Consider the following 26,886-nt stretch of genomic DNA (forward strand, 5'->3'; position numbering starts at 1 on the left):
ACAAACTGGTAATGGCCAACCAACCGGACATAGTAGTGGTGGACAAACAGAAGAAGAAGGCCGTAGTGATAGATGTAGCAATCCCAAGCGATAGCAACATCAGGAAGAAGGAACACGAGAAGCTCAAGAAATACCAAGGGCTGAAAGAAGAGCTAGAAAAGATGTGGAAGGTGAAGGCACAAGTGGTCCCCGTGGTAATAGGAACACTGGGGGCTCTGACCCCCAAACTGGGAGAGGGCCAACAGTTAAGAGGAGTGAGTCATAGCTATTTGTCAAAATATATAAAGGCTTTTCTAGCCCTTCATCCCAGAGACACAAATGGGAAATTTAGCTTGCATCCTGGGAACCAGCCTTATTAAAACACACAAGTATTCTTGTGGGGGATAGCCCTTTCTTTGATATAGGACCCGAGAGGCTGGTTTTTGTATTATAAATATGGGTACAGTGGCAATGTAATATGTAATAAGTGGGAGCTGTGTGTAATCAAGATAATATTCAAGCAAATTTAAGGTGTGATCCAAAAAGCTAATTCTCAACAGCTGTTACTTGGCCAGATGTTAAAATAGCCATTACAATAACAGTACAACACATAACCTATACAAAGGAGTTAGCTGAATTAACGATAAAACTTGTCATTGTAGGCGAAGTGGAAATGTTAAGACAATAAAATGTTAGGCACATGTAGTCGGGACATAGCGTTAGATCATAACATTACATAGACAAGCTAAAAAGTAAAGAAAACTTTAAAACAACCAGATAAAAGTATAACAAAGTAACAAAGAAAAGAGAGGTTTGTTAAAGTAGCACCTAAGATGACAAACTGTTAAAACACAACTCCTCCCTAGACCGGTGCTGGTGAGCTTTTTGAGTAAAGTGCTGTTTTTTTCCAAGTTTTGTACTTTATTAGTCTGACACTGCAGTAGACACATTCTGTGTTTCCATCTCTAATTAGCACCTTTTTGTCAGTCTGAACAAGTCGTCTTATTTTTTTCATGTAAAATATTCTTATTTAAAGGTGCAGTCTAATATTTCACAACATACATTTAAGCTTGTCTCATGATTAAATACATAAGAGATATTCAGAGGAAAAATTTCATTTTGTTTCTTAAAAAATGACAAAATATGAGGAGAGTGCACACAGGATTTTCTGCTATAGGAAACATCCCTGCACAAGCAAGGAGTGACAACTAGAGCAGACTTCTCCAGACAGATGAGGCTTGTGACTGTAATTCCTCATTATTGTTGCCTCTGAAGCACCAGACTGCTGTGGGTGGTCTTCCCACTGCAAACTCATCTTTTACCTCCAGCTCAGCAGGTGCCTTTTGTCCCAGCGAGACACAATATGTCTTTTTACTATGCTGTCTTATTTTACAAGCTGTTAACCTGTTAACTTGATCCCCATGCGCTCCCGTCAGGACAACGGAAGCAGCCGTTGAAAAGGTAGGAAGATACAAACTTGTGCTGTGACTTCATGCTTATTGGTGTGGGCATCAGTTAACACCAAACACACTGTACATGTGTACTTGTGGCGTCCTTCATGTGTCTGTCCCATCTGTGGTTTGGTTGTTTTTGTGTGGTTTGAACTTTGGGGATAAATCTGTGATCATATGAACATGGCTTGCTTTGATTACCAGGTAAAAGTTATGACTGTGAAAAAAGGTTATACAATAAAACAAATCATGTAAACAAGGGGACCATTTTCAATCCTGTAAGAACTTATGTTTTGCCTTTGTCAAGCATTCTGGTAACCTAAAGTTCCCCTTGCTGTTGCACAAAAGGTGGCCGTGTGTGCCTGTATTTGACCTGCTGACCCTTCCTTTTTCCTCTCCAGGACTTTGCCTTGCTGCCAGACAAAGACAAGACACTCCTGATGGAAGGAGGAGTGACCCTCAGCGGCGGTCAAAGGGCTCGCCTTGGGCTGGCCAGGTACTTCCTCTCATACCGAAGATAGAGCATGGGTCGGGTCAGGACAGAAATATGTGGCCCAATCCAAGTGTGTGTGGCATCCGAACCTGACCCTGACCTGAAAGGTGTATAGTATATAATGTCCGAACCCACTGCGGTTGAGTTTGTACGGGGTTTTTCCTCTTACCATTGAACAAAGCAGACATTTGAGTGCTCCAGCCATCTAGTCTAAAGTTTGACCTACAAGTCTGTGTCCAATCTGGAGCTGAACATAATTTCTAAATTTCTGTCCGAACCCGGGTACCGACGGGTCCCAGTGGGCTCAGTTTGGGTATCCACACTCTAACCTGAGTATCTCACCTGTGCTGATTGGCTATGACTATGGTCTTTTCTTTGTTCAGACTTTTTTTTTGACCATTTTGAATAGCAATGGACAAAAACAGAACATGATTTAAACTTTTTTTTTTATTTATTTATTTTTTTGGAGATTAATTTGTTGATTAGAGTCTGTGGATGGTTATGGTTTAAAGAGAAATGGGAATTTCTCCCCATCATCTGCTCCACAGTGTCAACCAACATGTTATTTTCTATAACTATTATCAGTGTTAGCAGTATGCATGTGCACTGTATTTAACAACAGATACATTTAAAACATTGTTTCAGGGCCATAACCTAGTGAATGTCATCATTATTATCTTTATCTTTATTAGCACTTTGGTTTGTAGCCTAGGGGTTCTAGGCTCTAAACCAATAAAAACATCTACTAAATAACATTTCATGTCTTTAGGATTTGTGACTTATGGTCATGCTCTTTAATGACGAGTGCTTTCTACAGCAGTAGATGACGCCAGACAGACACACTCTTATTTAGTGTATTGTTTATTGATTTAGTGTCCTGGTATCAATTTTTACAACCACCATTTGATTTTTTGTTTTTGCCATTACTGTAAATATAACTTCCTCATTTACACCCTTTAGATATACAGCTTTTCCTCTTTGTCTTTCTGTCTCTTGCTCTGTTGCTCTTTTCCTTATATTCTGTTTTCTTTTTCCTTAAAGGATGATGCAGGTTATTTTCTATATTAACAGTATTTTCAACACTCCCCATACAGAGACTTTAACAGACAATGAATTGTCGCTGCTCACAGTTAATGTCCTGGATCAGCTGCTTCTTTTGTGCCACCGAACCCCATTGTTGTTCAGAAACAATGAAAAGCACATCAGGGAAGCACACTGCTGTACAGGGTGACATGTTTTTTCTTCATTAGCAAATCCCAGACCCAAGTGTGAGGAGCTAGCGGGAGGTAAACATAGAGAGCGCATGCACGTATACTTGACTCTGACTTGTGCTAATTTAAGGAAATTATGGCTGCTCAGAACCTTTGGGGCAACATAGTCTGGGCTTTTGTAATGAAAAAACATGTCACCTAGTGCAGCGGTGTGCTTCTCTGATGTTTTTAATCGTTTTTGTAAAACAACAGAGATCTGTCGCACAGACGGACAAAATAATCCAGGATTGACAGACATTAACCGTGAGTAGAGGCAACTCATTATTGGTTCTAGTCTCTGTATGGAGATTGCTGAAAATACTATTAATATAGAAAATGACCAGGCTTACCCTTTAACATTTTTCTCAGCATATGCCATGAATTTTCACATTTTTGCAGTGTTTTGTTGTTGTCTGTTTTATTTCCTTTTGACTTGCTGATTGTGTGTGTTTTGTCCCTCAGGGCTGTGTATAAAGATGCTGACCTCTACCTCTTGGATGCACCTTTCACACACCTGGACATTGTGACCGAGAAAGATATCTTTGAGAAGTGTGTTTCCTAACAGAGAGCCCTTTATGTGGTGGGGGTTTTTGAGCTAAAGATTTAAGTTCAAGGTTACCTCTTGTTGTCTAAGACCCACTCAGGTTCACTGTGGGCATCTATCAGCAGCTCCATCACTGTAGCTTTCTCAGGAGTTTTTTTGTAAGTCAACAAAATATGGACTTTGACAATCTTTCAAGGGGAAAATCAGAATAAACAATTTGCCTGAGCATAGTTATTTTAATAAAACGTACAGTACTGTAGCTTGTTAAATTTACGGGCTGTTTTTCTTTGAAGAATTGGGATCTCACTCTTTTGTTCCTGATTTTTGTAATGTGAGTATTCTGACCCCTTCACCTTTTGCACTCTGTGTTGTAGATTTAATTTTCAAAGGATAAAATTGTCTTTTCCCCCCATCAATCTATACTCGATAAACCATGACAAGAAAACTGCAGATTTATTAAATATAAAAACTGAAACCTCTCATTTAAAAAATTGTTCAGACCGTTAATATACAGTACTTTATACAACTGCTTTACAGTAGGGATTGTATTAGCCAGGTGATGAGCACTCTGTTCAGCAGACAGTGACCCAATCCTATTTCTTTTTTTTTTTAAACCCATTTAGCTCATTTTAGGTTTCAAAGATTTCTTTAAGTTAGTAAGTGCTCACTATAGTCTCATGGGTTTGGTGTGCAATAAAGGCAAAAAGTGACACAGTCTGAAGCCACAGAAAAAGTTTTCTTCACAATCTCCATTTTGTGTATCACTACACAGATGCCTCTGTAAACTTATGGCCTCCAAAACACGTGTTGTGGTCACCAGCAAGTTGGAGCATCTCAAAGTAGCAGACAAGATTCTCCTCCTGCACAATGGAGACTGCTACTTCTATGGCACCTTCTCAGAGCTGCAGAGCCAGCGTCCTGACTTCAGCTCCCTCCTCCTTGGCCTCGAGGCTTACGACAACATCAAAGCACAGCGACGCAGCTCAATTCTCACAGAAACTCTCCGCAGGGTCTCCGTCGATGAAAACGCCAGCATCCGAGGTCCAGAGCCAGTTCGCCAGTCTTTCCGCCAGCCCCCAACTCCAATAGTGGTTTCTGGATCTCAAGGCCATCCTGTAGGTGATGGCTACCCAGAAAAACGCAAACAGTCACTCATCCTTAGTCCCCTGGCAGCTGCTCGTAAGTTCTCTTTTACTGGCAGCTCCCAACAGACAGCGACTAATCCACAAACCACCACGACAGAGGACGGGGTTCATGAACTTTCTGAGAGGAAATTCTCAGTCGTACCAGAGGATGATCAAGTAGAGGAGGTGCTCCCCAGGAGTAACCTGTACCATCATGGACTGCAGCATTTCAACGGACAGCGGCGCCAGTCTGTCCTGGCTTTCATCACCAACGCTCAGGGCCAAGAGCGCAGAGAACAGATGCAGTCTTCCTTCAGAAGAAAGCTGTCCATCAAGCCGCAGTGTGATCTGTCCTCTGAACTCGACATTTATGCCCGTCGCCTGTCCAAGGACAGCGTTTATGACATTAGTGAGGAAGTGGGTGAAGAAGACATGGAGGTAAGGCTTTGTTAGACCTGTTTTTCAATGCATAATACACATTTTTTTATGTTTAGATTTCTCAACATTTTCTTCAAGATTTTGTGAAAATACCCTTTAAATGTGCTTTAGTTTATCATTAAAGTTTTGGACATATAGGGGAGTTAGTGATAGCTGTGGCTATATGGTAAAAGAGCATGTTTCTGTTTCTTTACAGCAATGCTTTGCAGATGAACATGAGAAGGTCTTTGAAACTACATCATGGAGTACTTACCTACGCTACATCAGTACCAATAGGAGCTTAGTCTACGTTCTCATTTTCATTGTCTTTGTCTTCATCATTGAGGTGAAATTTCTACTGCTTTTAAGGTTATGGGTGTTTATGTGAATTTAATTAACTATTATTTTTCTCTTTCTACCAAAAGGTTGCTGGTTCAGTCATTGGCGTTTTCCTTATTACTAAGTAAGTGTCATGTTTTTTGTTCCTGAGACTACAGACAACAGAAGACGACGTTGCAGTCTGTACTGAAACCCTGTCCTGTCTGCAGTTGCAGTATTTGCCCCCCACAGATCAAGAGCTATACTGGTGCTGAATCTGATTTGTTCTCTTACAAGTGTCCTGACTGGCTGGGCCACAGTTCCTGTTTTATTCTCAATCCTTTGTTCTTTTTTACCAGCAAAATCCAGTCAGATAGTGCCAACTCTTCACCACAAAACATTAATGAGCAGCACTCAAACCTCACGTCGCCCCCTGTCCATCGGGGAGTAATAGCCACATCGAGCAGTGCTTACTACATCATGTACATCTATGTGGCCACATCAGAGAGCGTGCTGGCTTTGGGATTCTTCAGGGGTCTCCCACTGGTGCATACATTACTCACTGTGTCCAAGAGACTGCATGAGCAGATGCTTAGCGCTGTGCTACGAGCCCCCATGGCTGTGCTCAACACTATGAAGACAGGTGATTGCCTAACTTTATTTTACCAGTGTTGTACATTATCTTTGTATTCACCAGTTTTTGTTTACCTGAAGAACCATACTGAATGCCATATTAATGCAGTCATTCATTAGAATACTAGAGCTTTTCTCCCCCCCCACTCCAGGCAGGATCATGAACAGATTCACCAAGGACATGGCCACCATAGACGACATGCTGCCTCTGGTGGTGTTTGACCTTGTACAGGTAGCCTATTTAACCACCAAAGCAGGTGGGATAACATAAACTAACACTGTATTCCAACAAACAATAAGACTTTATATTAGGACCTATAATGTGAACTTAAATTTTTTTTTTTTACTCTAGGAAACAAAAGTGCTGCTCACTTGTTGAATGCCGAAAAGGTTTCCAGACTTATTTGATATACATGAATGTTCATGAATCAAATTTGTGGCTCAGGAGGTAGAGCAGGGTGTCTCCTAACTGGAAGGGTGGCAGTTCATTTCCAAGCTTCTCCAGTCTACATGTTGAAGTGTCCTTGAGCAAGACATTGGACTGTGTGTGCGCGCTTGGGAGTGCAAATGGGTGAATGGGCAAATATAGTGAAAGTGCTTTGAGTGTGCTGCAATGAATAGAAAAGCGCTATACAAGTATAAGACCATTTACCAAATTGAATTGAATCAGGAATATCTTATCAATATCCAGCCGTACTGTTTGGCACAGCTCTGCTGAATGTTTGTACTGACCGCTGCAAGCATGAAGTGGGCCATCACACGATTCACATTCAGAGTTCAACATTCAAAAAGACGAAGGCACAGTGAGAATGTGAAGCTAGGGTGAACTGTTTGTTTGATCAAGAACAACCATGAGCTTATGTGACTAATAATAGCTTCAACATGAGGTACTTCTCAAACCAACTTGTTGTACAACTAGCTAACTTGTACACACTCAGGGTTTTCACACGCAGATCTGATCATTCTTCTTTCTGTTTTTTCTCTCACACCAGCTGACGTTGATTGTTACGGGTGCCATCTTCACCGTGTCCATCATAAAACCATACATCTTCATCGCTGCGATCCCACTGGGTGTCATATTTGTTATCCTTAGGAAGTACTTCCTACGAACAGGGCAGCAACTCAAACTATTGGAGGCTGAAGGTAAGAGTTTTGGGGGTGGGGGCATGGTGTAACTGTGCAAGTGTCTAGGTTTAAACATTTGTGGTGAGTTTTATTCAAACTCACAAGAGTGCAAATACAGGGCCGGTATCTCTGGACACTACCGCATGAATGCGTTTGTTAAAGGGTGTGTATATTCAGGGTGCAGATTTACGTTTCTGTCAGTAGCTTCTATGCAGTTTAATGCCTCCTCTCTTGTTGAACAAAGACAAGCAAAGTGCTGATTTGCATCACAGTGTTGCATGGGAAGTGGAGTATCAAGTAGGGAAACTGAGCTGCTCAAATAAAAGGAAATTATACATTTACAATATGCAAATTAAAAACCATTCAGTAAAATACATAAAATTGCTATTTAGCGAATAGATTCAGTTCAGTACAGCAGCTGCTGTATATTTAAAATCTGCTTAGAATTGTATTTCAGAGTACACCTGTATATATAATTATATTCTTGAATTTCAATCAAAGTTAGGTTTACAGAGTATATTTTGCATTAAAATACAAATATCAGAAAGCTTTCTTACAATACTGTGCATCTATTGCGGTGGAACACTGAGTTTACTCCTCTAGTCTAGTTGAATTAATGAGAGTGGGAGTTAAGGAGGACAATGATGAAAGGAAAAATATTCAGAAGAGTGAAATCAAAAACATGACAGGAGAACCAATAGCATGGAGGGGGGAAGCAAGAGGAAGCGAGTCCTGGTGGAGCAGACACCACAGTCATTATAACTGCCCGTCTGCAGGCAGAGGTAGATGGCTCAGGGCCAGGGGACACAGGTCACCCCGAAGAACAAAAACATGACAAAGGCAGGGTTGAAGGAGAGGATGGATGGGCTGGATCAGTTAAAGGAAGTGGGGCAGGACATTTAAACAGTTATCCTCTAGTTATCAAAGTTTGGTGACTCCAAAGGAGAACTGCACAAGAATTCCTATATGCCTAGACTGTCTGTTTATGCATAAATGGCAAATAAAAAAATCTTGACTCTTGGTATCCCCGTGAAAAGAATTCAGATATTTCTAAAAGCTTTTACATGTGAGGCAATAGTTTGTTTTTAGTATGATCTGAGTTTTTATTGAGGGTCTTTACTTTATTTATTAAAAGTAAATAAATCATCAGATGCTTTAGTAGAACAGGAAATGAATTTTAACAGTGCAGCAATGAAAAACAATAAGGAGAGTAGTTAGGGTAAGATTTGATCATCTTTTGACACCAGCGTTACTGTTGATGCATTAAGCTGATGCTCTTTAAAGACTCTTGTTGGGTTCCAGTCTGTGAGCGTACATTTGCAGGACAATCTCTTTAACTATGAGACCAAGCATAGTCCCCAAGTCAGAGTAATAAATAAATGGTGTGCTGCAGAAAGTGCCAGACTGACAGTGTTGTGGCAGTAATAAGTAAATAGCATGGAATCACTTTGACCAGTTTTCCTATAGTTCAAACCACCCAAATCAATGTTTGTATCCTGTCCTAGGTCCAGGGTATCCAAAGGCCTTAGAGGGTATTAACAAGTCTTATGTTTGTTTTACAATATTTTCAGTTTGACTTAATAATGTTAGTTATATAAAGTTTTTGTGGGCTGTTGCACGTCGGGATCCTTCCTCTGTTGCTCTTCCTGAGATTTCTTCCTTTGTGGCATTGGGCTCTACAGATCAATTTTGACCTGACTGTTGAGAGATGTTACACACTTAGAAATAACAGGTAGGATTGTTGAACCATCAGACCCATAGCAGACACCTTCACTACTGCTAGGTCGGCTACAGTATCTGGGAAGCTTTGGAAGTCGCGCTTGGTTGGGCTCCAGAAAACCAGCAAAACAGTTCACTGGACTGCTGACGAAGATGCCGCTCTGTGTTTTTTGAACTTCCCTGCTCTGCTCTCGACTCTGTCACTGAATGTGTGTTTCGGTGATGACAGCGAGGTCTTTCCGGAGCCGCTGAGACCACGTCGGGGTCAGAGAGATGAGCCGAGCTGGTTTGTGGCATTGGGCTCTACATATCAATTTTGACCTGACTGTTGAGAGATGTTACACACTTAGAAATAACAGGTAGGATTGTTGAACCATCAGACCCATAGCAGACACCTTCACTACTGCTAGGTCGGCTACAGTATCTGGGAAGCTTTGGAAGTCGCGCTTGGTTGGGCTCCAGAAAACCAGCAAAACAGTTCACTGGACTGCTGACGAAGATGCCGCTCTGTGTTTTTTGAACTTCCCTGCTCTGCTCTCGACTCTGTCACTGAATGTGTGTTTCGGTGATGACAGCGAGGTCTTTCCGGAGCCGCTGAGACCACGTCGGGGTCAGAGAGATGAGCCGAGCTGGGATTTCCTTCAACCCTATCCTGGTGTTGCTCCCTCTGCAGTCACAAGCAGCATGCCAGGCAAAATACCGTGGAAATTATGTGTATTGTTCACTCAAATGTTTATTATAACATTTTTGCTTATTGCTAGCATTGTTCTGTTTGCTACTCAGAGAGAGTGTGTTGACTAAACAGAATTATTGTTGCTACAGGGTATTTAAAAGGAAAGTAACAGCATCTTCATTAAAATGTAGAGTATGCACTTAAAACATGAAAATGATGCCAAATTAGAAAGAGGTTTCCTTTCTCACATTGAGATGTCTTTCTTTACATAGGAAAACATATGACAGTCTCAGTTTATACGCAGTGAAACATACAGGGGAAATGCTTTTGGACACTGAAATGTGTTGCTCCTTATTGACTCTTTCTGTTGATGCTTCACTCAAGTTTTTGTCTAAGTTTTCTTTCTTCCACCTGACTGTCTATCATAGCAACAAAATTTGTGCCAAAATGCTTTTACTTCTGTTCTTTATCTTTCATCGCTCTCACATACAGTATCTTTCATTATCTCTGATCCCAGCCACATTTTCCTCACTTGTTCTTTCTCTCTTGTATTCCAACTAAAGTAGCAGCTTGCAAAAAAACCTTTTTAAACTGAATGTGTTAAAACTTTACAGCTCTCTGCCCTGTCCTGCAGCTCGTAGTCCCATCTTCTCCCACCTCATCATCTCGCTGAAGGGTTTATGGACAATTCGGGCATTTGGGCGCCAAACCTACTTCGAGATGCTCTTCCACAAGGCGCTGAACACTCACACAGCCACGTGGTTCCACTACCTGGCCACTCTGCGTTGGTTCCTTTTCCGGTGCGACATGATATTTGTCTTGTTCTTCACCGCTGCTGCCTTCATCGCTGTCGGAACCAACCGTGAGTGATAAGTCAACTGTAGGTACAGTAGATGCATAGAGGGTTGCAAGTGTGGATGTACGGTAGATCTCAGGACTGAGCACAGGTTGCTACTCCCACTGGTCCCTATTAGCAGAGCAGTTCTTCTGTGTGTGAGCTGCAAAATGATAAATCAGAGAGCTGATGTGTAATGCAGACCTACTATAGGAAAATAATAGTGCTTTATCAGTTGTTTTGTTTGGGTTGAGATGAGGTAGGTTTGCACAGCTGAAAATGTGAGGAAGCAACATATTGAAATTCCAGTAGGTTGGTTAGTTAGTCAACACCTCATTATTTCCACCGGGCCTATCAAGTGCAGAAGCCTCAGACTTATCTGTGAGTAACAGTGTGTAGAGTCAGATATCAGGGTCATAACAGAACGGTTTGTCTGGGAAAGCTGATCAAAACATTGGAATGCAACCAGATAAAATGTCATGTACAAAAGGAAGCATGTGTTCACTGAATTAAATAACTAGGGAAACAAAAGTACATGCACGCACAGACACGTTGTTTGTGTCGTACCATGTGTTTGTGTTGAGAGTAAATTAAAGGGCCATTTCACAGCTCATTAGTTTCAAACAGAGCCAGTAGCAGCACTGCATTATCTGAGTGCTCCTCTGACATCAGAAAGCAGATTGTATTGGACAGTGCTGATGTGTGTGTGCGTGTGTGTGTGCTCTGTACAGAGAATAAAGCAGGGGATAAAGCAGGGGAGACTGGCATCATCGTGGCCCTGGCCATGCTCATCCTGGGGACTTTCCAATGGGCTGTCATCACCAGCATCACTGTAGACGGACTGGTATGTGGTCACACACACAGGTCTCACTGGTTGGATCACAGTACTAAGCCCTGACCTTCATTAAAATACCACACAGCCAATGGCCAGTCAAGAGTATGTTAAGTGTTACAAACACCTTTTTTAACACTTGTGTCTGCAACCAGAGCTCTGCAGCAACTGTTTCTGCTCATCTGGTCTTCAGCCTTCCTAAATGTTTCCACACCATTCCACTTAAACCATTCATTACACTGACTGCCTGTTGAGGTTTTCCTGCAGTTCAAGACTGGTATTAGACATCCTTCCTCCAAAACATGGGCAAACCCTGTACTGTGGATAACTACCCGTCTTCCATTGCAGAATCAGAGTTCCCCTTTTTAGGCTATACCTCAACGAGCTTTGCTAGCTCTTGGCTATGTCTAATTTCTATTAAAATTCATTTAAAAAAGTCTGAGTGCTTGTACTGTGTGAGTGAGCATGCTTGTAGTTTGTTTGGGAGGGATGTGCTTCCAATTACTGGCTGTTGTTTACATGGACTTTTAATGCACCCATCAGACAAAAGCATCTGCCAAGTAAATGTAACGTAACATAACTTAATTCAGACTTTCTGCTATAAGCGCCTTTCCTATAGAACATGCAGTTCAGAAGTTTTAATTTAGTGGATTTTTTCTTGCATTTTTTACTCTGTGGCCCTCTGCAGTTTTGTCACTGCTACTCCAGCTGTTATCCTTTGGAGTGCTACCTTGGTGAGACAGGAGGGTGTAACCCGGAAGATTCAAGCACTCCCACCAGCACGAGTCTTATAGTGCAGTTCTTAAATGGCAACTTTATGGTAATTTACAGATACAGGATTTTCCTGTAATTTAATTTTGGCATGTAATTTCACAGTATATTTTTATAATTTTAACATTTTCATGTATTTTAGAAATACATGAGACATCTGTAAAGCTACAGTTTATTTTACAGTGTTTCAATTCACTATTTCACTGTGGTTTGTGCACATCAGAAAAGCAGTCAAGCAGATCTTAAACCACAGATAACGAGGGTGTAGAGGAACATCTTGCTCCTTTTTGTTCTGTGTGACAGCTGATGTTGCTTTACTACTCCCTAGTGTATTTCAGGAACCTCAGCAGTCATTTGTGAAGACTGTGTGAGGCTCGTCCGAACCAGTTTGTACCCATTCAGTGATTGTTTTCCTCCACGTTTTGGGTAATGGAGCTGCTGAAGCTTATCTCAGTGCAGGACATTTTGTTCTGAACTTGCATGAACACACACACTTGCAGTGATGGCGGTGTGTGTTTGGGGGAGCTGGCACTGTTTTTAGTATTTAAATGTGAGAAAGTCATTACAGTGACTCCCTCTGAAAACATGTAATTGATGTTAATAGTAAACCAAACTTCTAAAATAGTCTTCTCATGCTTAAGTATGTTGTGTCTGCTTTCGTTAAAACATTGCTTGAGTAAGAAAACCATGCATCTGCATGTGTCATTGTATTATGATTTACAAGCCTCAACTATTGATGCCTTGTGTTAAAATTGTGGCACAGGAATTTCTGGCCACCTGGTGAATGGAAAAGGGAAAACTGTCTGAAATGGTCAAGGATCCAATAACAGCATACAGCAACTTTATTGTTGGCGCATCACGTTTTGGCTTGTGGTCACTTCAGGGTCCTTGATGAGGCTCCAAGCCAAGGCGTGTTGGTCTAAATAAAATTGTTGTTTATACTGCAAGTGTTGCCAGGATTTTGGCCTCGTCAGCTTGTTAAAACAAGAACCCAAATCCATTAAAATAAAAATAATAAACTGAAATATAATGGTGGGTTGGCCCTTCATGATAGTCAGTTCACTTAGAGAAGGTGGGGAAAATTAAAATCTATATTAAACCACTGATGAATGTACAAGATCCAACTATTCCATAGATTTAAAACCTTCTGCAGTCCAATAGAAGAGGTTATGCATTCAATTTTAAAGATATAGTCAATCCAGTCATCAATTGTAGGTATGTAAACTTTTGATGAGCTAAGAAAGCAGCACTGTTTTTAGATTGTGAATGCTTATTTCAAATATTGTTGTTCAATTGTCCTTTTTTTTTTTTTTACTTTAACTGCAAAAAAATCTAAATCTTGAACCATTTTAGAAACACATTATCATTCAGTGAATCTGAAGAATTCAAAATGCAAGGTTTTTACTGTCATACAATGTAAAATACTGAGAGAAGAATATTTAGAATATTTCAGTCTAAATATTATATTTACTACAGAAACATGTATAACAGGACACAAACAAGCTGCTGACTAATTCTATCCTTGAACGCCAGGAGCAGCGGTGGCCATTGGTTATAGAAAAACCAGCCTGTGACTGGACAGTTTATGGTTTATATCCCAAAATCTGACTGAAAATTGTTTATCACAATGAAGAACAGTAGTCAGTTGTACTAGAACTGGCAGCTCCAAGTGATGCACAGTTTCTTGCTCCTGCACTTCTTTCAGATGCGTTCGGTGGATCGAGTCTTCAAATTCATTGACCTGCCGTCAGAGGAGGCTCTGCCGGGGAAACCTGGTGGTAAAGGAGGGCCCGACCTCGTCATCGACAACCCTCATGCCCATGACTTCTGGCCCAGCTGTGGCCAGATGGATGTTCAGGGCCTCACTGTCAAATACACAGAGACTGGGCGCCCCGTCCTCAGCGAAATCTCCTTCTCTGTGGAGGGTGGACATAGTGTAAGTCTTGAGTGATAGGAAGACTTGGCTGTGATGCTTGTGGCCGAAAAAATTTGTTAATGCAGTAAAGTTAATTAGTTGCAGTTAATTAACTTAGAAATTACAAGAATGGAAAGGAGCAGTTTTAGTGGTAAATAACTAAATGATGATCAACAGTAGGATTATAAACTGCAAGTTCTTGTGTCATCTTCCTTCCTATATTTCAAATTCCTTGTGCTATTAAACTGGGGTAGAAGAACTTAATCGCTGGTTGCCAAATAGCTTTCAGTAGAAAGAGAGATTTGGTGCAATCTTTGACTGCTCTCTCTCTGCTCCTGTAGTAATTCTAGTCGGTATGAGCCCCTCATAATGAATCCTGGAGGACAGCAGGGCATAGTAAGTGTCAGCACTTAGCCTCATCCCATTAGCTGCTCCATGGCCTCCTGATAAATGGACTAATTGTCACTACAAGGCTGCAGAAGAAAGGACAGAGAGCTTTTACCTAGACTTCTAAACATGTCAAGGCAGCAACTCATTTCACAATGTCATGAGAATACTTGTAGCCAGACAGTATGTGCTACATGTGGTTTAGTATAAATAAATGCTTATATTGGGATCAAGCCTACATACAAGGACACTGTATATGGAATGAGAAGAAAATGATGACTGAGTTAATTAAGCCCTGTCTAACGAACTGATAATTAAAACACACTCAGTGGAAAGAGTTAACAAAGCAGAGTAAAATGTTTCTGTCCTGGTTGTGTGTTTAGGTAGGTCTACTGGGTCGAACAGGTTCGGGTAAGAGCACCCTGCTGTCTGCTCTGCTGCGTCTCGCTTCCACTGATGGAGAAATCTCCATCGACGGCGTCTCCTGGAGCTCCGTCTCCCTACACACCTGGAGAAAGGCCTTCGGGGTGGTGCCACAGGTACATATCTGATGAAGGCACTAATTCAGATCACAAGACTACAGACAGTCGTGTACAGTACTTGTATGTCATCATAATCAGAAACCTTGTTTTAAAGGTATTAGCATTTCTTCTGAATGTATGTTAGACTTTTAAATCTGATGACTCATTTTCAGGTTAGAGGGCCAGATGGTTGTTTTTGAAATACCATCCATTGTGAAGATATTTTTCTCAGTTTAAACTGAATCCTTTTGCAGGAAGCTGAATCTTTCTGTTGTGATTGGTACAGTTTCATTCATCAGTTTAAAATTAACATAATTTCAGCAAAGAAATGTTGGGATTGTAGACTAAAATCTGGAAAAACTACTTAACAGAATTACAAATATTTGTTTCATTTGAGTTGTTTCCTTTATTACTTAATCTATTTATTTTGCTCTCAAGCCGAATTAGACCAGAAAGTCACTCAATCAAGCTGAATGAAGCCCAAATTGTATTTTAAATCACATACGTAAGCAATTTGTTCAATGAAACATAGCAGAATAGTAGAAATCAAATGAATCATTTTCCAGGTGATTATCTAGACTTTTTTTATTTTACGTCAGCTTCTCTAATTCACTCTGAGATATTTTTAACAGAGAGTATTTATTCTGACTGGAACTTTCCGGATGAACCTGGACCCACACGGACGTTACAGCGATGAAGAGCTGTGGAGGGTAGCTGAAGAGGTGAGGCCATAGGGTCTGTAGAAGAGAAACTGTCCTGTAAGATGACGATCTGTGGTTTGATGCCTCGTTCACAGGCAGCCCTCTGTGAATGAGCCTGACCTCCAGGTTTGGTAAAGTATGTTCTGTGTGTCGTCAGGTGGGTCTGAAGTCTGTGATCGAACAGTTTCCAGACAAGTTAGACTTCCAGCTGGAGGACGGCGGCAACGTGTTGAGCAACGGACACAAACAGCTGCTGTGTCTCGCTCGCTCCATCCTCAGCAAGGCCCGCATCCTGCTGCTGGACGAACCCTCCGCTTACCTTGACTCCATGTCAGTAGTAATGACAAAACCCACTTTATTGTATAATTATGTTTGTTTTTCACATCATGTGAGATGTTTGTGTGTCTATAACCAGACTTTCTACGCTTTTCATACAGTGCTGTTTGCAAACTTTCTTTGATCAGAGTTTGTTGTGGACAGATTGAAAAACAAAAGACTTAAAACACTGTGCAGTGTAAAGAGAGGCAGGAAACATAGAGACACTGTTTTGTAACTTCTATTTGATTAAAATATCATATTGTCACATAAAAATATTATGCCCCAAAACAGATTCCAAATGTACCTCTGCTACTGTGTCTACAGAGCTTTAATCAAGAGCTAAAGAACAGATACACATTGTTTTCTGACATTACGTGAACATTGACGGATCAATCAATCAAAATAGAGCCCTTGTTTGCTACTATAACATATCCACTGTATAAGGCAGTGATGTCAGTGTAGTGTTAAAGGCGTGCTGCTGCCCCCAAGTGACTAAAACAGTAGCTATTGTAGGTTATGAATAGTTAAGATATTGATATTTAGACTTCAACAAACAAACTCGTAGAGAGGCTGAGATCGACAAGGCCTGCGTGTAGTTCAGTCTCATGTCACCATAAGGAGTGTCTACATTAATAAGAGCAATGAACCTGAACCAGGTAGTCCTCCTGTCTGCATGTATTTGTTGTATGCTTTGTTTATGTAGGCACATTTTGAGCTTTAACAAATTAGTATTTCATACTGCATGTTGAAAAACAGATGACACCGGAAAATAATTAAGGGTTTGAGTGTATTTCCTTTAGTGGTGGTGTCCTGAAAAGTGAGGTCAGTGCAGCGTCAGTCGCCGAAGTCCAACGTGTGTTATGTGCCTGTTATTGCATATGGGGCCAATCTGGAGTGCTCTATGCATGTGTGTGTGTAACCATGTGTGCAGAAGGGGGGTCATGATGCTAAATGAAGCTTATAATGAGGAATTTAGTTTAACCAGAGGCAAACACTGCCTTTTTTTTCACATCAGCTTCAATGGGAGCAGAACACTAGGCTAATGTGTTAGCAGTTCAGACAGATGACCTACAATTGTGTGTGTGTGTGTGTGTGTGAGAGCAGAACCTTACAGGTCCTGAGGAAGACGCTGAAGCAGGCGTTCTCAGGCTGCACCGTCATCCTATCGGAACACAGAGTGGAGCCGCTGCTGGAGTGCCAGTCATTCCTGGTACGTTTTGGGTTGAATTTGGACTTTGCTGATCATTTCTGCTGATATTCAGTCACTGTTAAAGTCTGACCATTTGTGCAAAAAAAATTTTCATCAACATTTTTGTGCCCAGGGTGGAAACGCTAATACAATTTACCCAGCCTGCTTTGCCTTACCCGATCAACTTTTACCAAAAGATAATAAATTGACCTCCATTCCCTTATGTCGGGTGGTGGCTGTTTGTTTGGATGTTTGTGCTGGAACAAGCAGATGGAGGAAAGTGGCCATGCTAATGGGTGGGAAAACATAGCACTGCAACCTCCAGCACTAGAACTGTAGTGGTTCAGAAGCTTTGGTTTCTTCTGGGAGGCCAATGGTTCAAGCTGCTACCGTTGTACAGTTTTACATTCAGGGGAAAAAAAACATAAATGCCAGTAACCAGCAGTGTATTTGATGAAGCTCCAAGAACCTTGTATCTCAGTTCATCTGTTTCTTTCCTGTCTCTTGTGAACTCTGTAAGACAAAGAATGCAAAAAAAAATCTTTGTTAAAAAAAAGTAGCTTCAAGTTGCCTGAACTGAACTTGGCATCAACTTTTCTTTCTTCATTAAAGCCAGTGTTTTTTTTTTTTAACTTTCGGTCATTCTCTTGTCATTTTATGTAAAAATTTGGAAAGCTGCAGCTTATCTCAATATGTTGTTTTGCACATGTCCTCTTTTCTCTGAGTCTTTAAAATGCAGCCACAGCAGCCATTTATGGAAACTGCACCAGGTAGCAGAATATCCCTTTTTGTAGTAGCCTATATTGTTGTGACCTTTTCCAGGTTTTAAGAATTTAAACAAAATGTTGTTTATAAACTTAATACATAGCCTGGAAAACATTAAAATTTACTAAATATTTCCTTTACTAATTATGATCAAATTTCCATCTTTATTTTTTTTTTATTAGAAGCATCCTATTTTGAGAGAAAACACAGGAAAATAATCCCAAATAACTATGTAACCAGCATCTCCTCCCGTGTGTTCAGATGATCGAAGGCAGCTCCATGAAAAGCTATGACTCCATCCAGAAACTGCTGAATGAGACAAGTCACCTGAAACAGGCCATGAGCGCTGCCGATCGGCTCCGCCTCTTCCCAGCACTCCATCGACTCAACTCCAGCAAGAGGGTGGCGCCACAGACCACCAAGATCTCATCTTTGCCAGAGGAGGCTGAGGACGAAGTCCATGACACTCGCCTCTAACCGGCCAGTCAGGCAAACACACGCACGAGCACGGACATAACTGACTTTGATCCAGTGTTTTGATACAGAAGGTCAAATTGTGGGACTTTTAAAACACCACAGGAGCACAGGCAGACAAATAAATTAAAGCTAAATTAAGATCGAATATCTGCTGAATCAAATTGAAATCACTGAATTGTACTGTATCCTAACAGATTCTGCAGTATCGTTTTTGTACGTAATCGTGGACCATGTATTAAGTTAGGTATCAAATCGTGTGAGAGAAAGAGATGCATACTCCTATTTTATATTCATTCAGAAAAGACGTTCAGCCTCACAGTCCACAGACAGATGTGCACTATAGTAGGAAACCTGCTACAGTATGTGCAGATTTTAATGGGATGAAAATGGACTCAAAATGAATAATTCATATGAAGAAGATGAAGAGAGATCAGAGCTTTGTGAAACAGTTCTTTAAGGGAATTAAGGCAAAGTGCAGCTGTACTCAGCAGGAGACTTCCTCAGTGGCTTCGTGTTTTGTGTTCAAGTTTTTTTCCTCAGTATCTTCGGTCAGTCTGACAGTGCAGTAACTCTGCTGTTGTCAGCACACACATCAATAGGAAGAATGATGCTACTAATGACTCAGATACCCTTATTTTTTTATCTGTATGCACTTTAGAGAACATGCCCAGGTACTCATCAGCTTTTACAGCTGTGGAATGATTAAATGCTGTACAACCGTTTTTCAGTTCCTCCATACATTGTGAGTGTAAATGTTGATTTTTTTTTTTACCTTTGATAACAAAGTATGCTTTTTTTCTACTGTTTGGTCTCCTGTGCTTGATGAATTGTAAAGACAAATTAATAATTCAGCAATACAAAAATTACAATTTGTCTGAGAAAGCGTTGTTACAGAACCACTGCTGTACAAACATTTAGCATTCACTAATTAGTACATGGAAACCATTTTGGCTCATATTTTTATATTCTTTGGTTGAGGGAAGAGTGTGTTGCTTCTTTAATTAGCAGTTTTGTAAAGCAGTGGTGCAGAAATTTAAGGTACCACAGAGAAAGGCCTTGATATGCTTATTGTGACTTTGAGTGTAAATTAAGAGCAAACCTGTTCCTAATTCATAGGAAAGGGACGCAGATGTCCAAAAACTGTATAGATGAATTTGTTTCAGTAAAACTAAAGCTCCTGAGAATTTTCACTATGGTTGTCATTTTTCTTAAAAGTCAGTGTGTGTCAGTTAATGTTAAAGGAAAGTTGCGCTTTATTTCTTGTTCATAAGGAAGGAATAGTTTGAGTTTATCCAGGTGAGTGTTAAAACAGTATTTCTGTATCACTGTCATGGGTGTAGTGCTGCCAGAACGCACGGGAAGACCCGGTCATCAGATGTCAGACAAAATACAAAACCACAGTTTGTCTGAGGCTCGAATGCAGCTTCAGCTGTTCCACTAAGCTGGTCTGAGTTGGTATCTTTCAAAATTCTAGTCTAAGACAGATTTCTCTCTTTGGAGCTGTGTATTTTGGCCCTCATTTTTCGCAGTGTAGTGGCGTTCCAGGTGGAAACGTTCAGGGTCAGTGTGGACAGTAGAAGTGACGACTGAGGTCTATGCTCATGTACATACTGTAGGAGTACCAACACAAAATGGTGCAGTACACGGTCTGATCATTTCAATGCCCATCAAATGCGCAAAGAGGAAGCAAGATTTGATACCTAATGCTGTGAGCAGCACCGTTCATTTTCATTCATTCATTCATTTTCTACCGCTAAATCCCTGAGCGGGGTCACGGGTGGGGCCGGAGCCAATCCCGGCCGGCAATTGGGCGAAGGCGGGGTACACCCTGGACAGGTCGCCAATCCATCGCAGGGCTACCGTTCATTGTACCGTTCATTTTATGTATTAATTTTATTTTGGGACAATAGTGTGCAACAACTAGTCTCTTTAATTATTTGAATGTGTTGCATTTGCAGAACCTGTTTGCAATTAATATGTAGCATGGAGTAATGTTTTGCACATTTTGTCACCACTGTTGAGATAATTAGTCACATCTCCTGTTGGTGGTCCATAAAGAGCCTTCATGGAAAACACATTTTAAACTGAATTGGACAACAGGCTCAGCAGGTTGACAGAGAATGGGGCAAAAACCTGAACATGTAAGGATCGTGTGCTGTGGACCTCCCCTCCAAAAGCCAAAAACACACATCTTGTGCACCAAGATAAATATCTTTTGGGCCTTTTGAGGGCTTTATAAGAAATCTCTCCTGTACATATGTATAGATATATTTATATATGTATATTTTATAAACAGTGTCCGCTTAAAATAAAACTTGTCCTTCAAAATAAAAACATATGAAGACCACGGTGATAATGGAAATCAAAAAGTGAATTACACAACAGGGCTCAGCTGGGGTTAAATTGAACCTGACTCAGGGGAAATGGGCATTTAAAGTATTTATTATGGCTTACAGTTGACAGAGGACATCCTGTGTTTATACACTTCTATTACTTATTGCCACATCCCCGTCACTTTGAAACAAGTGACGGGTTTAGAACCAAACTCATTTTACAAACACTGTACAAGGTTTTTTTTTTTCACCAGTTTTGCTTTAAAGTTTTGTCACTGTACAAGCATCATACCACATACACCAACCTATAGAGCATTTAAACATACTAATTCTTATTTACAAATATTTGGTAAAACCCTGATTAATTTCAACAGTATTTAAACCAACCTTGTGACTATTTAAAGATAAAACACTTGAATATCTCAAAATACTTAATAGCAAAAACAACAAAGAAAATACAAAACTGCTCGTTTCTTTCTTTGATCCAAAAACTTGTCACTAAAAAGTAACACTAAGTACCTTCAGTTATGCTTCAGTGGCCTTATACCAGAAGTAGTACAGTATCTCACTTTAAATACATAAATACTGTGTCAGGACTGAGTTCCACTAGTTAAATATTTAATCTTATTTCGGTAAATTTTTACATTGTAGTGTGTACTAAACACTGTCCCAGAACAAGCAGGTTGATACACTGGAATAAGGCAACAGTGAAGAGACCTGCTGCGTTATCTTCTGTCGTTTTCCCCACGTAAACTCATAGCAAACCTTCTGTTTAACCGCCCAACTTCAAATACTCTAATAGAATAAAACTATGGTCCCCACGTACACAACTGTAGTACAGTGTAACAAGTACAGATAAGTAGAAATACTAAAAGTCAAAGGTCGTCAGGTACCTAGTCTTTACATCATGGAGGGAGATTCACAGCAGGACTGTGGGGCGGGGTGGGGTCTACTTGTTGTCATGCAGGTCTCTGTGAAGAATCCAGATGTCCTCATGTGACTGGTGGTTGTTGGGGTAGTAGTTGTTGTTGCTGCTGTTGGGTGGGGCCGCCTTTTTTCTGTTGCTAATGCTGTGGGTGGTTCTGCTACAAGTAGGGGGTGTTTGGGTTTGGATAGGACTGCCGCTATTGCTGCTGCTGCTGCTAGCACCGTGTCGTGTCTGCTGCCCCCTGCTGCTGGGGACTGGAAGCTGAGATTTGGCACGAGGGCCTGAACGCCGGTCACTGCTCTGAACGGCTGCCTGGCCGGATTGATGACCAGCACTCTGCAGGAAAAAAACAGGGAGTTTGGTGAGTTGGAGTCATTTCTATCACTTACTGAACCTCAGGCCAACCAGCTACATGTACAGGACAGGGAAGTAATAGCTTCAGTTCTAGATCTGTAGACGTAGTCACACCCCTACCAGACTGACTAATTCTTTGTTTGGTTTGTTTTCAGGCTGATTGGCTGATCTGAGGCCGGGACGCACTGGAAAGAAAAACAAGATGTCTGAAGTTTGACCACCAACCTCGCTTTACACAGAAGGTAAGAGTTTTATCCTTTGTGTGTGTGTGTGTGTGTGTGTGTGTGTGTGTGTGTGTGTGTGTGTGTGTGTTTTAAAGTGACTGTACTGTGTTACACACACCTGGTAAGAAGTCTTAGAACACCCCCAGTTTTTATTCACATATAAGCAGTTCAAGTCCAGTGTATAAGCTTAAATGTTATAAAGCTAAGCAGTAAAAAAAAAAAAAGAAGTCACTAAAAATGTATGTACAGTCAGTTTGTGAAGTATTCAGACCCTTTCCACATTTTATGCATCAGACTCATCTTAAAGTGGATTAAATTTTTTTTTCCTCATTATACACACAATACTCCCGTGGCGAAGTGAAAACAGGCTTTTGGAGTGGTTTGTAAATTTATTTAAAATAGGAAATATTTACACAAGTATTCAGACCCTTTATGACACCTGGTGCACCCTGCTCCTGTCAGTGTCCATTGAGATGCTTTTACAGCTTGATTAGTCTACCTGTGCCTAATCTAATGCACTGGCTATAATTAGGAAAGACACATGCCTGTCTACATAAGGTCTCACAGTTGGTGGTGTATGCCAGAGTGAGAACAAAGCCGTGAGGTCGAGAGAACCATCCACAGATCTTCAAGACAGGATTGTGTTAAACATCTGGGAAAGGATAAGAAAAATTCTGCAGCATTGAAAGCGCCCAAGAGCACGGTGGTCTCCATCATCCGCATATGGAAGAGATCTAGAACCACCGCCAGTCTTCATAGATCTGGTCACCCAGCCAAACAGAGAAATCGGAGACAAAGGGCCTTGGTCAGACTGGTAACCAAGAACCCAAGGGTCACTATGAATGAGATCCAGAGCTCCTTTCTGGAGATGGGAGAACCTTGCAGGAGGACAGCCTTCAGCACAGCACTCCACCAACCAGAAGCCATTCCTCACTAAAAGGCCCATGACACCTCCCTGGGAGTTTACTGAAGGGCACTTGAAGGACTCGGACCATGAGAAGCAAAATCCTCTGGTCTGATGAAATAAAGATGGAACTATTTGGCCATAGTTCCCAACACTGTGTGGAGAAAACCAGGCACTGAGCATCACCTCACTAACACCATCCTACAGTCAAAGATGGTGGTGGCAGCATCAGGCTGTGGCGGCTGGGAGGCTCGTCAGGACAGAGGGAAGGATGGATGCAGAAAAACACAGAGCAAGTCTGAATAAACATCTTCCCCAGAGTGCTCAGGATCTCAGGCTGAGGTGAAGGTCTACATCTCAACAAGACCTGAAGCACACCGCCATGAAAACACAGGAGTGGCCCAGCCAGAGTCCGGACCTGAACCCAACAGAACGCCTCTGGAGAGACCTGAACATGGCCGTGCACCACCGCTCCCCATCCAACCTGGCTGACCTTCTGCCAAGAAGAATGGAAGAAATGTCCAGCAGAAAGGAGCTGAGCGTGCAGCTTCATTCTTAAAAAGACTTGAGGCTGTGGCTGCTGCCAAAGGTACTTGAACCAAGTCCTAAATGAAGGTCTGAATACTGGTGTAAATGGGATATTTCATTTTTAATCAATGTTCAAAACCTGTTTTCACTTTATCATTGTAGAGTCTTGTGTGTAGACTGTGAAAAACCTGAAAGGGTCTGAAACCTTTCTGTACCGACTGTAAATGTCATCTAAAACAGGCTATTTTCACGGATCAAGTAACGGGTTAATGCCCATCTTTTCTGCAGCAGTGGAAGTAAATGGAGCCTTTAACTTTGTTCTGGCAAGTGCTTAAAGGAAGCACACCAACCCCTCTGGAGGGACAGATTTCAATTTCAGTTCATCCTGAGTGCTGTACAAAATCAAACAACTGGCCAGGAACTGAAAAAGCTATTTCAATTTTTTTTAAAAAGCTGTTGAGTGCGAACTTAAAAGAAAAAAATGGCATTAAATTAGCCATGTAGATTTGTCTAATGTACTGTTTCAATTACATAATGAAGTTAATGAAAAATCTGTTTATTGGTAGAGTAGTTTTTTCTTGTCATGTTCTGAAGTGTCTGAGGAAAAAATGTCCAGGTCCAATAATAGTCATTAAAAATAATTACAACAAATAATTCAAAGATTTATTTTAAAAACTGAATCATACCATCAATTTGCCCTGACACTAAAACAGTGATGCTGTACAACTCACAGGCATCACAGCAGTCGTCAAACTGCTAAAAGTGGACAAATTCACTGCTTTAGTTGTGTGGAGGCAAAACCAAAACACACAATCACACGTACATTTAAACTGTGAGTCACCAGTTTGTGGTTCAGTTATGTCACCTGATGGAGTGACAATAGTTGGGATTAGTAGAAGGTAACATCGCAATAACAAATGGCTGCTGTAGACAAAAGAAATGAACTGTAGTGTGTCTGTGTGGGTGCAGTTGTTTTACACATTCTGGGGTGCAGGTTTTGTCAAACGATGCAACCATACAAAAACAGTTTGGAAAATGTATTTCATATTTTAATGCAGCTTAAATTTTACTCCCTACACATAGTGAGTGTTTGATACTCAAACCTACTCAGTTATCAGTTTACGACGTACACCAAGCTAAAAACAAGTCTAATCCAACAGTAGCACAAGAAGCGGTAATGTGTTCATTCTGCAGAGAGGTGCTTCTGTTACTGGGGTGGATGAAATAATACTGTACAGGTACATCTGTAGGTATAAATGGGGTGGATGAAATAATACTGTACAGGAAACCTTATTAAACTGCAGTAGTATTAGCTTGATGTACCTAATAAACTGCCAAAGTTGTGTATAACTTTGTCCTACTTTACTAAAACAAAAGCATGTTTATTTATTTCGACACTGAGCTGACAACCACTGATGTATTTGTACTTTATTTTTTTTTGTTCAGCTCACCATCTGTGGTCGCTGCTGGACGGCGGTTTCCCGCTCGGCGTTACGAGGAGGCGACGCTTCACTGGGAGAGCTGGAGAACAGGATCAAGTCCTCTTTGGCCTTCGACATCTGTGGGAAGTAAACAACAGCGACTGAAAGTGAGTAACAACAAGATACTTTGAGCTAAGTTATCACATGTCAGTGCAGGTCTCAAAGGTTCACACCTGTGAAGATGCTGAGTAACTAAACTAGAATAATTTCTTGTATTAGACATTTTTTAAAACTCTAGAATCAAGGGTCATAATCAGCCTGATCAAACGTTCTCTCGTCCTCTCTCTCAGCACAGGAGCAAGCTGAAGCTAAATGTCAGTCCTGTGCCAGTGCAAAGCCACAGACAACACAAGGATTCTATATTTGGAAGGGTGACAGTGATGAATTACAAAGGAATGAGTCAAAACACGTGACCTAAAGCCAGAGTGTTTGGAAGTGGAGGTGTAATTAAGACCTGTGTGGCTTCTGAACAGCAATGACTGCTTGGAGGAGCTTCTTGTATTTTGCTAGAGGACAGCAAGAGATAGTAGCCCCTTTTACACAGAGATCGTAGAAAACATCCGGTATTTTGATTTAAGCCCATTTACACTTAAAAAGCTTAAAAAGCTGACAAACTGACGATCCTGTGTTACTTTTACACAGCTGCCAGAATCCCGGTACTAGAGACGTGATGCTCATCATGACGTCCGATGATCTGTGTGTTCTGCAGTCAATATGAAAACAAAGGAAACTGGCTGTTTTCTGATTTTGTTTGATATATGTCTAAACGGAAAATCGGCAATTAGAGTAGACTACATGAATCCAGTTTCAGGTCTGTGTGTCTGTTCACAGTATGTGTGCGAGTACCTTGCTGATGTCTGGCTCCGACTTGCTGGAGCACATGGTCTGCAGCTCTCTGATCAAGTCTGTCTCGTCGTCAGAGAAAGCGGACAGACCTACAGGCTCCCTGCAGACACACAGAAATGTGATTTAGTGTCATACTTTAGCTGTTAATACAGGGGCAGTTGACTTCACACCAAATAATCCAGTTATTGTACATGCTTATTATTACAGTATCTGGTTTATTTGGTTGAATCTCATAGGTGAGACTGTTTTGCTCTCTACTGGCTGCTTTGTCCTACTACTACAGTCATGGGTTACTGCTGCTACTGATAGTAATAGTAAATAGGAGGAGCACAAACCTCTGGACCTTGCCATAGGCAATGAAGCTGACATCAGTGCTGGACAGTGAACCTGCAATCACAAGTATTAAACTCATTCATACCTGACTTGAGAGGGTGAGTTCACTAATCTAACCATCCAAATAGATTTTTTTTTATAGAATTTGAGATTTCTGCCAATAATGGAACTAATTTCTGATCTGACCTCAGGTTGAATCACCGCTGGTAGAGCAGCCATCTTACCCTCTCTGAAAGAACCGCCACAGCTCCAGTCGTAAGCAGGGCTTCCCTTCTTCCATGGGCTGGTGTTGGATCGTCTCAGTTTGTTGCTGTCCCGCCCCTTCCTGCCTCCTCCACCAGCACTTCCTTTATAAGAGCCAATGGCTGCCAGAGGGAATGTCCCACCCCGAAACTCCAGCAGGTACCTGTCCATTTCTGAGGAAGATGAAGGGGAAAAAAGTCTTTTCATGTCATACTTCCCTACTTTAATTTTTCTATTCTGTTTTTCAATAGATGCTTCATGACTGAAACAGCGGC

At 41.1% G+C, this 26,886-nt stretch overlaps 2 protein-coding genes across 4 annotated transcripts in view; one reads left to right on the top strand and one right to left on the bottom strand.

Moving 5' to 3' along the window:
- cftr (CF transmembrane conductance regulator) overlaps nucleotides 1–20,185 on the top strand; it is a 35,569-nt gene extending 15,384 nt beyond the window's left edge. Inside the window, exons 12-27 of one of the 3 annotated variants that reach the window (XM_020593528.1) lie at nucleotides 1,832–1,926; nucleotides 3,636–3,722; nucleotides 4,490–5,279; nucleotides 5,476–5,604; nucleotides 5,684–5,721; nucleotides 5,936–6,219; nucleotides 6,362–6,441; nucleotides 7,202–7,352; nucleotides 10,361–10,588; nucleotides 11,293–11,405; nucleotides 13,870–14,100; nucleotides 14,850–15,005; nucleotides 15,620–15,709; nucleotides 15,846–16,018; nucleotides 17,111–17,216; nucleotides 18,222–20,185. In XM_020593528.1, coding sequence (XP_020449184.1) covers nucleotides 1,832–1,926; nucleotides 3,636–3,722; nucleotides 4,490–5,279; nucleotides 5,476–5,604; nucleotides 5,684–5,721; nucleotides 5,936–6,219; nucleotides 6,362–6,441; nucleotides 7,202–7,352; nucleotides 10,361–10,588; nucleotides 11,293–11,405; nucleotides 13,870–14,100; nucleotides 14,850–15,005; nucleotides 15,620–15,709; nucleotides 15,846–16,018; nucleotides 17,111–17,216; nucleotides 18,222–18,437 — 2,967 coding nt within the window. In that variant the 3' untranslated portion in view covers nucleotides 18,438–20,185. Of the gene's footprint in view, nucleotides 1–1,831; nucleotides 1,927–3,635; nucleotides 3,723–4,489; nucleotides 5,280–5,475; nucleotides 5,605–5,683; nucleotides 5,722–5,755; nucleotides 5,845–5,935; nucleotides 6,220–6,361; nucleotides 6,442–7,201; nucleotides 7,353–10,360; nucleotides 10,589–11,292; nucleotides 11,406–13,869; nucleotides 14,101–14,420; nucleotides 14,467–14,849; nucleotides 15,006–15,619; nucleotides 15,710–15,845; nucleotides 16,019–17,110; nucleotides 17,217–18,221 lie in introns of those variants that run through there. The other 2 variants (XM_020593527.1, XM_020593529.1) reach the window with 2 other exon arrangements.
- An 822-nt stretch (nucleotides 20,186–21,007) lies between these two features.
- cttnbp2 (cortactin binding protein 2) overlaps nucleotides 21,008–26,886 on the bottom strand; it is a 71,023-nt gene continuing 65,144 nt past the window's right edge. The window contains 5 exon segments of the mRNA XM_020593404.1: nucleotides 21,008–22,034; nucleotides 25,160–25,267; nucleotides 26,036–26,135; nucleotides 26,371–26,422; nucleotides 26,593–26,784. Of these exon segments, the coding sequence (XP_020449060.1) occupies nucleotides 21,720–22,034; nucleotides 25,160–25,267; nucleotides 26,036–26,135; nucleotides 26,371–26,422; nucleotides 26,593–26,784 (767 nt within the window). The 3' untranslated portion in view covers nucleotides 21,008–21,719.

The sequence above is a fragment of the Monopterus albus genome, unplaced genomic scaffold (genome assembly GCF_001952655.1).
Source record: "Monopterus albus unplaced genomic scaffold, M_albus_1.0 scaffold19.1, whole genome shotgun sequence".
Classification (NCBI taxonomy): Eukaryota; Metazoa; Chordata; class Actinopteri; order Synbranchiformes; family Synbranchidae; genus Monopterus; species Monopterus albus.